The 13,927-nt window shown below is 31.7% G+C and overlaps 2 protein-coding genes across 2 annotated transcripts; both read right to left on the reverse strand.

Moving 5' to 3' along the window:
- Positions 1 to 7,562: 7,562 nt before the first annotated feature.
- LOC108835977 (wall-associated receptor kinase-like 22) lies at positions 7,563 to 10,104 on the reverse strand. Its single transcript, XM_018609187.2, has 3 exons — positions 9,180 to 10,104; positions 8,948 to 9,070; positions 7,563 to 8,862 (listed from the first exon to the last, which is right to left on the reverse strand). Exons 1-3 carry the CDS (start codon positions 10,102 to 10,104, stop codon positions 7,637 to 7,639), a joined length of 2,274 nt encoding a protein of 757 aa, XP_018464689.1. The 3' UTR covers positions 7,563 to 7,636.
- Positions 10,105 to 10,923: 819 nt separating this feature from the next.
- LOC108842044 (wall-associated receptor kinase-like 22) lies at positions 10,924 to 13,502 on the reverse strand. Its single transcript, XM_018614849.2, has 3 exons — positions 12,551 to 13,502; positions 12,321 to 12,446; positions 10,924 to 12,216 (listed from the first exon to the last, which is right to left on the reverse strand). Exons 1-3 carry the CDS (start codon positions 13,446 to 13,448, stop codon positions 11,000 to 11,002), a joined length of 2,241 nt encoding a protein of 746 aa, XP_018470351.2. The 5' UTR covers positions 13,449 to 13,502; the 3' UTR covers positions 10,924 to 10,999.
- Between the last annotated feature and the right edge of the window lie 425 nt (positions 13,503 to 13,927).

The following is a 13,927-nucleotide window of genomic DNA, read 5'->3' on the forward strand; positions in this document are numbered from 1 at the left end:
TAAATTTAAATTTTAGATTTTATTTAATTTAAATGTATTATATATATTTAACAAATTTATATTATTCACTTATAACATTTTTATTTAAATGATTAAACACATTCTTGTATATGGATAATTTTGAATAATTTGGATGGTTTTTGAAATTTTTTGATAAACTATTGGATAAATCTGATAAATATAAATATGTCAGATAAAAATATTAGAGTGATTTTGTTCTTTTGAGAAATAAGAATAAATTCAAATATTTTTGATAAAAGTAATAGGGTAATCCGGGTATATTTTGATAATTTGTTTATAGTTAGTATTTTAGAATATTTGATAATTTTAAAACCAATATAATCAATTTTTAGGTATATAAAGTGTACTTCGGATATTTGGGTTACCCATTCGATTCTCGGTTTGATACCGATTTGGTTTTGCTTATTCTATTCCAGAAAGTTCTTCCTATTTGACCAGAAACCGATCAATCTAGCCATCAACAGGTTGAAGAGAGCTCTAATAGGATTTTAGGAACCAATCCGATATTTGTGAACATTGATTCGGTTTTGGTTTCGTTTTTGTTTAGTTTCGTTGTTTTGTTTCAGTTTCATTTTTGATTCTCGATTTATATGCTGAACTCTAAATTAATTTGTATAATCTGTTTTATATTTAATAGATAAATTATTTAGACTTACTTTTAATGATAAACACATAAATAAAACATCTAAACTATTATCATATTAAAACCGTTGCATATATCCACTTAATAATTATATAATATTCTAAGTAGTTTGATGTTTATAACTACGAATTTTTTAATTAGATTTCACTGATAATATATAAATCAATACTATCAATATATTTTTATATACTGTAAATAATTAGTAAATAGTGAGAATTTGTAGAGATATTGTTATAGTTCTTACATATTTGTTAAGTTTCTATAATCGCTGTAAAACAGTATTGGAGTTTTAATCTTAAAGATCTCAATCCAGATCTACTCCGATTTATTTTCTAAATATTAAACTTATATAAAAAATGTTTAAATTTTGGTACAAACTCTGACATTTACAATATTTTCAAAATTTAGATTTGCTCCCATTTATATTTCAACTAAACTGAATATATCTAAATTAAAAGTTTGATGTTTTTATTGGTTTGTTAGTTTTGATCTCTGTATATGAAAATATTTGGAATTTAGATTTATTTAATTTTGAAAAAAAATATCTAAAAATAATAATAATTCTAGTGTACATAGGTAATCTAAAATAAGAAGATTATAAATCATGATTCGTAGTAATGTTAGAACTGTATGTGGGGATTAAAATGATTTTCTGGTCGTTGGTAATATATGATTTAACATATTACAGTTTAATTGTATTGATATGTGTTCACTCGAGAACTATGTTCATGGTCCAGTTTTTTTATAAAATACTTATGTTTGTTGAAAACTACGTGAAATGAAGTTCACATTTACATTTTGTGAGTTCAACTATTGTGCCGTAGAAATCTTGGTTTGTTAAGTCCAAAAGGTTTTGTTGTGGATTTGTTTAAGTTAAGAAAAGAATATTCCATTTATACAACACAATTTAATTAATCAACATAAATTAAGTACATGTCTAACAAATCTGAAGAGTCCAAAACTTAATGACAACTTTTATTTGGTAGATAAATTTAGGACTCTATTTTAATAGAGTAGACTAGAGTTTGACCCGCCCTTTCAAAGGGCGGATAAGATTTTTTTTTGTCATCATCCTATGTATTGATCTTCTTCATTTGTTAAATGTTTGAGATTGGTTTAGTCAACAAATTTATTAACCCATCTTTTTATTCATCAAAATGTTTAAATATAATGTTTGGTTTTTGGTTTTGGTTTTAGGTTATTTTTCTTTTTGGATTTCGGTTTTAGTTTGATTATAATTTTTTTTTTGGTTAAAGAGATATATAAACCGTTCAGTTATTTATAAAAATAACTTAATATAATTATACTTGTGTTTACCCGACCCGGATCTATGGGCTTAGTTTTTTTTCCGAAAAATTTATTTACTGAAAATTAGAAATTTCATACATGTATTTTTATTAAAAATTGTTTTTATAGATACATAAATTAAAATTAATAAATAGAATTTGTTTAAAATAAGATAAATCATTTATAAAACCCATCATTATTAATTTTACTTATATTTAAAACTGTAAATTATAGTAAAAATATTTTTAATTTTTATATTGGTAAAAATTTATTTTATTATTATATAAATAAAATATACTTCATTCAATCCATATCATACTATATCGAATTACTTTTTAATACTCAAATTTAAATATGTAATTATTTCTTATTTTATATATCTTACTTTAATATTTTATTTTAATACGTTGAAGTATGTGGTAAAATTCATGAATGTGTGTTATACTTTAATTTTATGATTTATAAAATAATTAATAAATTAATTAAGTTACTTTATATTTATTAGTTTATGTATTAATTTAATTATGAATATTATCATTACGGGAATATTATTTTTTTATTCTATAATGAAAGAATTAATATTTGTTAATAATTTATTTAATATTAATTACGATTTTTATTATTTAAAAATAAATATTAAAAAGAAATTTTGTTTACATCTTAAATAAAAAGACTTTAAAATATAACGCATATGCTTTTTAGTTGTATGACTTTTTTTTTTATGAAATAAGACTATACAATCTTGTGGATCATGAAACTATTAACAAAGTTAATTATTGTGATTTGACATTAGTTTATTTTGTTATCAATTATCTATTATATTATTTATGTTTTATATTTAGATTATTTAGATTTAAAATTTAATTTTCTTATTCACATTAGACATTAATAATACTTAAAGATTTTCAGTTTAGGATATAACTCGTAAACTGAAATTTTATACTGGTAGATTTTGATCCGCGTTTTCAAAGCGCATGATTATTTTCGAAACATTTCAAAATTTATTTTATATAAATATGTATTCTTATACATTTAGATTTATAAATGAAACTTTATATTTTAAAATCTGACCCGACCCGCAGTTAAATTGACAAATTATGTGGTCTCGTATGTAGTTCGGTTTAGTTTAAAAAAATATTATTCAAAAATCCTATAAACCCGTAAAACAACTAAAACCGGGGATCTGGCTACCGGTTGAACTGATAGATGATCCAATATGAAATTCGGTTTGACTTAAATTATTATAGTCAAATTAATTTTTCATTTTGTTGTAAGGGTAATAGATCAATATTCGAGAGGATGCATACTAAAAATGAAATATATGTGAGCATCAATAATTTGTATATATTTTTATTATAATTTATTGATTTATGTTTGTAAATATAATTTTCATTTATTTAATTAGTTTACTTTTATTATCACATGTTATTAGATTTTTTATATTTTTTGTTTATGACTTATTTTAAATTTAATTTTAATTTCATTATTCGCATTAGAAATGTAAATATTTAGTAATGTTAATCTTTATATATATATATATATATTTTATTATATATATATAGTTATGTTTTACAACTAATTAAACCATTGATCCACACTCTCTTGCATCAATTTATGTTAATGTTATGTTTTATGATATAATTGTGTTAATATATTTGTTGAATTAGTTAATATTTAATAAATATATTTTTTGTGTTTGAATAATCCGTAAAAATATATTCATAAAAATATCAAGTAACATGTTTCATCTTGTCTTAAATATTAATAGTATCGGACTATTAATATTTTTTTATCATATATATATATATATATATAGATTTATGTATATGTATATCTAATTTAATAAGAATTATATTTTTATGTATTTAGTGAGTGTTTTGAAGAAATTGTTTTTTGTTTGCATTTGGATTAATATATAGTTGTATATATACGAATTAATAGACATATATAATTATTTATTACATTAATAAATATAATATAATTTATTTTTATTGAAATTTCGTATTTATATAAATTAAATTCATTAATTTAAAAAATAATAGATTAGTTAGTTAGTTCCTTAATTTTAGGCATGATGTATATTTAATTTCAATTAAATTAGATATATGAATATATGAATAGAAATAATATGAAAGATAATTAAATAATATATATAAATATATGAAGTGAAATAATAGGACCAACCTAGACTTTTTTGATAGTTCAAAAAGTAGTCGATAAATATTGCTTCTGTTTTAATAGTATTGACTAGATTTTGATCCGCGCTTTCAAAGCGCGGGTTTATTTTCCTTTATTTTTTTTTAAATTGACAAATATTTAGTAAATGTCATATTTTTATATATTTGTTTTTTTTATAAAAGATTTAAGCTTTTTTATTTTTCTTTATTGTGTTTCATTTTAAAAGAGTATAGGCCAGAACACAATATTCGGACCCAAAGAACCAACCCGAAACCGACCCAAAAATCAGGGTCCCAAACCCGATCAAACCCGGGGTAAATATCCGAATGAGTTCTAAATTGCTATATCCAAAGAACCGGTCCCGAATCCGACCCGAACCGAGAACCAAATGAGTACCCGAAGATATCCGAAATATATCTAAAAATATATGTTATAATTATATTTATAATTATTTTAATTTTTTAATTAATTTTATAAGTTAACTATAGTAGTTATTTTCGGTAATTTTGAGTATTTTTGGATAAAATATGATAGTTTGGATAAAAATTTACTCAAAAAACTGTATAAAATGTATATTTTTGGTTACTATTGAATAATTTGGATACAAAAATTTGAACCAAATCAGATACTTTGGTTACTTTAAGTACAAATAACTGAACCCGTTAGATACTTTGGTTATTTGGTTATTTTGCAGGTTCTTATGCATGAGAACCGAACCCACCCGGACTCGGAAAGACCCGACTCGAACCCAACCCGAAATTTTATAATATCCGAATGAGGTTTAATTTCAAAACCCGAATGGGGTTTAATTTTAAAACCCGAAAAACTCGATATCTGAAAAAACCAATCCGTACCAGAATGGGTATCCGAACGTCCAGGTCTAATGAGTATTTATGTTTAGAAAATTAAACTTTATTTTTTAATGAATTAAGTTGGTATAACTCTGATATATTAATTTTATTATGTGGTTAATTTTTTAATAAAAAAAATATATACTTTTAATAAAGATTTATACTTTTCAATGAAAAAATTCAAATTTTTTATGAATGCTTAAATTATATTAAAAATAAAAACATAATAATTAAGTTATTAATTTTTGTTCACTACACAAAATATTAAAAATGATTGAAAATAAATTATTTGAATTAGGGAAAAAAATAAGAATTGGATCTGATTTCTTAATCAGTCCAAATGGCCCAAAAGAGATGATGTGGGCAGTGGACTGGATCAAAAAAGTTAACCCAATAAAAATGAGTTATTAATATTACTTGATTGCCCTTAATGAAATAAGCAATGTGAGTTAAAGAAAGGGCATGTTTAGTAAAAATCCAAATGTGCTTGTACTTTAATAGTATAGACTAGATTTTGATCCGCGCTTTCAAAGCGCGGATTTATTTTCCTTTATTTTTTTTAAATTGACAAATATTTAGTAAATGTCATATTTTTATATATTTGTTTTTTTTATAAAAGACTTAAGTTTTTTTTTTTATTTTTCTTTATCGTTTTTTTTTATAAAAAAGTTAACCCAATAAAAATGAGTTATTAAATATTACTTGATTGCCCTTAATGAAATAAGCAATGTGAGTTAAAGAAAGGGCATGTTTAGTAAAAAATCCAAATGTGCTTGTACTTTAATAGTATAGACTAGATTTTGATCCGCGCTTTCAAAGCGCGGATTTATTTTCCTTTATTTTTTTTAAATTGACAAATATTTAGTAAATGTCATATTTTTATATATTTGTTTTTTTTATAAAAGACTTAAGTTTTTTTTTTATTTTTCTTTATCGTGTTTCATTTTAAAAGAGTATAGGCCAGAACACAATATTCGGACCCGAAGAACCAACCCGAAACCGACCCGAAAATCAGGGTCCCGATCCCGATCAGACCCGGGGTAAATATCCGAATGATTTCTAAATTGCTATATCCGAAGAACCGGTCCCGAATCCGACCCGAACCGAGAACCAAATGAGTACTCAAAGATATCCGAAATATATCTAAAAATATATGTTATAATTATATTTATAATTATTTTAATTTTTAAATTAATTTTATAAGTTAACTATAGTAGTTATTTTCGGTAATTTTGAGTATTTTTGGATAAAATATGATAATTTGGATAAAAGTTTACCCAAAAAACTGTATAAAATATATATTTTTGGTTACTATTAAATAATTTGGATACAAAAATTTGAACCGAATCAGATACTTTGGTTACTTTAAGTACAAATAACCGAACCCGTTAGATACTTTGGTTATTTGGTTATTTTGCAGGTTCTTATGCATGAGAACCGAACCCACCCGGACCCAGAAAGACCCGACTCGAACCCAACCCGAAATTTTATAATACCCGAATGAGGTTTAATTTCAAAACCCGAATGGGGTTTAATTTCAAAACCCGAAAAACTCGATATCCGAAAGAACCAATCCGTACCAGAATGGGTATCCGAACGTCCAGGTCTAATGAGTATTTATGTTTAGAAAATTAAACTTTATTTTTAATGAATTAAGTTGGTATAACTCTGATATATTAATTTTATTATGTGGTTAATTTTTTAATAAAAATATATACTTTTAATAAAGATTTATACTTTTCAATGAAAAAATTCAAATTTTTTATGAATGCTTAAATTATATTAAAAATAAAAAACATAATAATTAAGTTATTAATTTTTGTTCACTACACAAAATATTAAGAATGGTTGAAAATAAATTATTTGAATTAGGGAAAAAAATAAGAATTGGATCTGATTTTTTAATCAGCCCAAATGACCCAAGAGAGATGATGTGGGCAGTGGGCTGGATCCAAAAAAAATGACCCAATAAAAATGTGTTATTAATATTACTTGATTGCCCTTAATGAAATAAACAATGTGAGTTAAAGAAAGGGCATGTTTAGTAAAAAATCTAAATGTGCTTGTACTTTAATAGTATAGATATACAAATTTTTATATTATGTCTAACATATATTAATGTGCAAACAACACAAATAATATTTGATGGTTTTTTTCTTCAACTATTATCTGGATTTGATTTGATTTTCTATGTATTTAAAGATTATAAAATAAAATCATTGGTTCGACATCAAAACTGTCTAAAGTTCATATAACATGAAACTAAACAATTATAATAGTTTTGGATTTATCACTAAAAAACCAAAAATCTCAATCATTTTAACCAAACAAAATAAAATAAATATGGACTTCAAGTTGTAATTATATTTTACGAGATTAAAAAAAAGCAGCAACCTAAAACCGAACCAATATCCAGACTTAACAGATCTACTGGTTTATATCTTAACAATAACGAAATTAATCATCTCATCCCGTGCAAGGCACGGATTATTACCTAGTAAGTATTGTATAATTGAATCTTTGTAATGGAATGTAATGCTGAAAGGTTCTTGCGAACATTATGTTTTTCTGCTTTGAATGTAGAGTGGAACACTGAATCCTTGTTGTCACAAAATTAAACAACATTTTGGAGCACCAGCAACCTTGCTAGATTCCATCAAGACCATGTTCGTTGAGGAACCAATGGTCTAACATCTAACTTAGGCGATGAATCAAAGAGAGATGTAGGAGCAGTCATGTCCATGCTCCAAGGATCGTCTATGTTAATTTCTATTGGCATTTCTTCTTCTTCTTCTTCTTCCTCCTCTTCGATAGTTACCTCTAAATCTTCAGGTGATGAACGGATCCTCTCAAGCTCAATGGAAACCTCTCTCATGCTTGGACGCTTCTTCCCTTTTAGGCTTAAACACCTCCTGGCAAGCTTCGCTATAGCCAATACTTGTTCCGGTTTGCACTCTTCTTTGATTCGAGAATCAACTATATCAATAACTCTGTTCTCTTTCATGGCCTCGATGAAATGTGATGCAAGCCCTCTGTTTTCTTCAAGCCGCACAATAGAGTAAGGCTTTTCTCCGGTTATAAGCTCAACCAAAACAATTCCAAAACTATAAACATCACTTTTATCCGTGAACTGGCTAGTTTGAAAGTACTCTGGATCCAAGTATCCAAAAGTACCTGCAACATGAGTTGTCAAGTGTGTTTGATCTATGTTTATAGATCTCGAAGTACCAAAATCCGACACTTTGGCTCGATACTTCTCATCCAAAAGTATGTTTGTGGTCTTGACATCTCTGTGATAGACCGGATTAGATGCAGCCGAGTGCAAGTAAGCAAGTGCTCCTGCAATCTCCACAGCGATTCGCAAACGCACTTCCCATGTCATGGTGTAATCATCAGAATCATTATGCAGCCGCTTGAATAGGTCTCCATTTGGAATATGCTCATAAACTAAGATAGGGACCTCTGTCTCTAGACAACACCCCATGAGTTTCACGATGTTTCGATGGTTAATCTGCGAGAGAACACGAACCTCGTTGATGAACTCCTCCACTTTGTCTTTGTCCAAAACTTTAGATCTTTTCACAGCGACGATTTGTCCATCTACCAGCATTCCTTTGTAGACAGTGCCTTGGCCTCCCTGTCCAAGAACCCTATTCTTGTTGAAGTTATCGGTGGCTTTCTCCAGCTCTTTAGAGCTGAATATCCTAGATGTCTCCGCATTACCTCCTTCTTCTGTAGATAGTTGTTGTTTCAACAACAGTAAACCTCCATTACGTTTAAAGAACTCCCTCTTTCGGATAATCTCCCTTCTCTTCTTAACGAATTTGATCAATCCCCATATCCCAAGAACCAAGAACAACAATACCACACCTATAACAAGACCTGCACAATGAAAAAAAAAAAAGAATCACTCCTATTACTACGTTATGTGACTTCAGAATCTTGATAAAGAACTCTATTGGTTCACCTAGAATCATAGGCTTGATCTTCCCTGTTTCCTTGGGTACACACCTGTACGATCCATGGACATTCACACAAGTTTCTCCTCCACACCTACTTTGTCCTATTTCTCCATCACATTCATCAATGTCTAAACAACAATTACAAAAAAAAAGAAGGCAGAATCAAATCAGCAGATCCAACAAAATAAAATAAAATAAAATAAAACCACATTGAACCAAATCAGATGAAGATCTTACCAGTACATCCACCAGGAAGATACGGACTCCCTTCGTAACCCTCATTGCAGAAACAGCTACGGTAACCAAGCCCAGACACGTAACGATAATCGCAAACACAGCTCGACTCCCTCGTGTCATGATAATCATCCGTCAAATTAAGACAACCCACTGGCTTCGCTAGCTGAGTAACCTCCGAAGCATCAAAGAACCATCCAAGCTCGATCACACTAAACCCAATACCATAGATTTGCTCCGGCTGGATAACATTCGCGGGAGAGTAATTCTCCTTGGTCAAGAAAGCGACTTTGCAATGACTTGTTGTGTTGTTGCCACCGGAGGAGCTTTCTGATAAGTCAACGCCGATCACTTGGGGTCTTTCCGCCGTGATCATCGCCTGACAACATCTGTAACCATCGCAGAACTCGTCTCGGCCGCTCTTGTTCCTGTCACTGCAGCTCGATTTGCATCCAATGAGTTGAGAATCGAGTTCGGTGACCAATGCTGTGGCGTCGCAGCCTGCTGAGACGAGACGGTTCGAGTTGGTGATGAAAAACGGGCTTGCTTTACCGGTGAGGTTTAAAGGAGGAGGAGCCTTTTCGTCTCCTCGTTCAGAACAGCCGGAGGAAGTCACCGGAAACTTTATGTGAACGACGCCTTGGGTACTGTCCATGTTGTTTCGAAGTGAGATCTTCAGTAATTCTCTGTTGATCTTGGAGAGGAGGGAGGTGGTGGAGGTGGTGTTACACTCAACCTCGTACCAGTCGTTGAGGTAACAATGTTTCGGTCCGATACCGAACGGGAAAGGAATCGAGATTCCTCCACAGGTACGTTTACATGAACTTGAAGAAGGGTCAAGTTTTTGAGCTCTTGTTAACAAAGAAGGGACATTGAAGATGAACAGAGTTAGTAGTAGAATACTAAAGTAAAGTCTCTCCCTCTTCATTTTCTTTTGACTATGTTTTTTCTGCTCATGTCTGTGTTTCGCCTAAATATTGTGTTACTTTGAAAGTTGCCAATTATCAGTGTTAACTTTGAATATTGCTTCCCTGTAGATGGATCACACTGACAAGTAATAAAAAAACCTAGCCAACGGCTGAGAACCCATGTGCAGGTTAGGTAAACTCATCAAATATAACTAAAATATAAACAAACGCCACATGTCTGTTAGATTATGAAATTATTTTTACGTATTGGTAAGTGCAGAGTCTATGGATGGATTACAAACGAGATCCGTGATAAAATAAATAATACATTCACACACACCGACACCAGGCGTAAACAAAGAAGGCTCAATAGGAGTGTTGTTCCATGACTGTAGCTCTGTGTTGTGGTCATTGGTTCCCAGTTCCCTACTTTTTGTCGGTTTCCATTGTTCTTGTATCGTCATTCTGTGGTGTGACCTCCTTTTTTAGCTTCCGTTACCTTGTCCGGGTAATCACAGATGCTGCAGATACGAAGGCTTTGACTTCCAAACGCACATACAAATACCTTTTTGATTTTTTTTTTTTCTTTTCCAAGCAACACAGAACGATAAAAACTACAGTACTAAATAAAAGCTAAACCTCTGAACCAGAGAGTTTAATAAAACAGTTGTCACAGGGGCTAGATATTATATTTTTAATCGATCCAACTTAGAATGACTAAATTTTATTAATTTATGTCCCAAAAGATGATTCCATGATTATTGTACAAATGAATCTTTGTAATGGAATGTAACGCTGAAAGGTTTTTGAGAACATTATGTTTTCCTACTTTGAGTGTAGAGTGGAATATTAAATCTTTGTTCTCACAAAACTAAACAACATTTTGGAGCACCATCGCAATCCTGCTAGATTACATCATGACCACGTTCGTTGAGGAACCAGTGGTTCAACATCTAACTTAGGTGATGAATCAAAGAGAGATGCTGGAGCAGTCATGTCCACGGTCCATGAATCATCTATATTAATCTCCATCGACATTTCTTCTTCTTCATCCTCTTCTTCTTCGATAGTCACCTCTAAATCTTGAGGTGATGAACGGATCGTCTCAATCTCAGTGGAAACCTCTCTCATACTTGGACGCTTCTTCCCTTTTAGACTTAAACACCTCCTTGCAAGTTTAGCCATAGCCAATACTTGTTCCGGTTTGCACTCTTCTTTGATCCGAGAATCAACGATATCAAGAACTCTGTTCTCTTTCATGGCCTCGATGAAATGTGATGCAAGCCCTCTGTTTTCTTCAAGCCGCACAACAGAATACGGCTTTTCTCCGGTTATAAGCTCAACCAAGACAATACCAAAACTATAAACATCACTTTTATCTGTGAACTGGCTAGTCTGAAAGTACTCTGGATCCAAGTATCCAAAAGTACCTGCAACATGAGTCGTCAAGTGTGTCTGATCTAAGCTTATAGATCTCGAAGTACCAAAGTCCGACACCTTGGCTCGATACTTCTCATCCAGGAGTATGTTTGTGGTTTTGACATCTCTGTGATAGACCGGAGTAGAAGCAGCCGAGTGCAAGTAAGCAAGTGCTCCTGCAATCTCCACGGCAATTCGCACACGCACTTCCCAAGTCATTGTGTAATCATCAGAATCATTGTGTAGCCGCTTGAATAAATCTCCGTTTGGAATATGCTCATAAACCAATATAGGAACCTCTGTCTCTAGACAACACCCCATGAGTTTCACAATGTTTCTATGGTTAATCTGCGAGAGAACACGAACCTCGTTGATGAACTCCTCCACTTTGTCTTTGTCCAAAACTTTAGATCTTTTCACAGCGACGATTCGTCCGTCTACCAACATTCCTTTGTAGACAGTGCCTTGACCTCCCTGTCCAAGAACCCTGTTCTTGTTGAAGCTATCGGTCGCTTTCTCAAGTTCTTTAGAGCTGAATATCCTAGACGCCTCCACATTACCTCCTGATGTACTTAGTTGTTGTTTCAACAATAAGCCTCCATTGCGTTTAAAGAACTCCCTCTTTCGGATAATCTTCCTTCTCTTCTTGACGAATTTGATCAATACCCATATTCCAAGAACCAAGAACAATAGTCCAAAACCTAGAACAAGACCTACACAACGATAAAAAAAAACATGAAGATCAGTAATCACTCCTTTTTGTTATGTTATGTGACTTGAGAATATTAATTAATTTTAAGAAACTCCAATTATTCACCAAATAGCATAGGCGAGATCTTCCCGGTTTCTTTAGGCATGCATCTAAACGATCCAGGGACATTCCGACAAGTGTGTTCTTCTCCACACCTGCTTCGTCCTAATTCTCCCTCACATTCATTAATATCTTAATAACAATTACAAAAAAGAAAAAAAGAGGATCAGAATCAACTCAACAGATGCATAATTAAATTAACGAGAGTAAACCCCAAAATGAAATGAAGATGTTACCTTTACATCCACCAGGAAGATACGGATTGCCTTGGTAACCGCTATTGCAGAAACAGTTACTGAAACGAAACCCAGATAAGTAAGGATACTCGCAAACACAGCTAGCGTTCACGTTATAACTACCATCCCCAAACACACAGCCCTCTGCATCCACTGACTTAGGAATTGATACATCAAAGTACCATCCGAGCTCGATATGAGTAAACCCATTACTATAGATTTGCTCCGGCTCGGAAATATTCGCCATAGAGTTAATATCGTTAGTCAAGAAAGCGACTTTACAGTTCCCTTTTTGAGTTGTGCTCTCCAAGTCAACACCGATCACTTGCGGTCTATCCTCAGTGATCATCGCCTGACAACATCTGTAACCACCGCAGATCGTGTCTATGCGGCTTTTGTTCTTGGCGCAGCTCGATTTGCATCCTATGATCTGAGACTCGATGTGGGTAACCAGTGCTCTGGTGTCGCACCCTAGCGAGCCGAGACTATTCGACTGGGTGATGAAATAGGGGCTTCCTTTACCCGTGAGGTTCAAAGGAAGAGGCTTCTCGTCTCGTTTGGAACAGCCCGAGGAAGTCACCGGGAACTTTATGTCAACGGAGCTGTATATACTGTCGAAGCTGTTTCGAAGAGTGATGATCCTTATTTCTCTGTTGATCTTAGAGAGGAACGGAGAAGCTAGACGCTTGCCCCCGGAGACGGAGGTGTTGTTACAGACAACCTCGTACCAGTCGCTGAGATAACAGTGTTTCGGTCCGATACCGAACGGGTAAGGAATCGAGATTCCTCCACAGGTACGTTTACATGAACTTGAAGTAAGGTCAAGTTTTTGAGCTCTTGTTGTTGTTAGTAGAAAGAGTAGAATACTACTACAAAAGTAAAGACTGCTGCTCTTCATTTTTTTTCTTTTTGCTTCTTATATCTTTTGACAATGTTTTTTGGTCTCCTCATGTTCTGCCTAAATACTGTGCACGAAACTTGGCAATTATTCAGTGTTAATTTGAATATTGTTGCCTCGCTGTAAAAGTTGTAGATCACAGTGCCAAGTTATAAAAAAATTGGTCAACGGTCAGAGTACCCATGTGAACTGAAGGTTAGGTAAACTCATCAAATAACTAATATACAAACATACGACACATGTTTAATTGATTATGAAATTAGTATTTTTATGTAATGGGACGAGTAGAGTCTCTGGACACAAAAGAGACCCGTGATTACACATTCAGAGGCATTGATTATAAAATAAAAAGATACATTCACAAACAGCGACACCGGTCGTAAAAGCAAATGCATCATTATTGAAGTTCTTACCGTGTTGAAAAGGAAACAAGTGCTCAACATCTGACATTGACCAAGAGAAACTTCCTAATAGTTAGG

Source organism: Raphanus sativus, chromosome 2, assembly GCF_000801105.2.
Source record: "Raphanus sativus cultivar WK10039 chromosome 2, ASM80110v3, whole genome shotgun sequence".
Taxonomy (NCBI): Eukaryota; Viridiplantae; Streptophyta; class Magnoliopsida; order Brassicales; family Brassicaceae; genus Raphanus; species Raphanus sativus.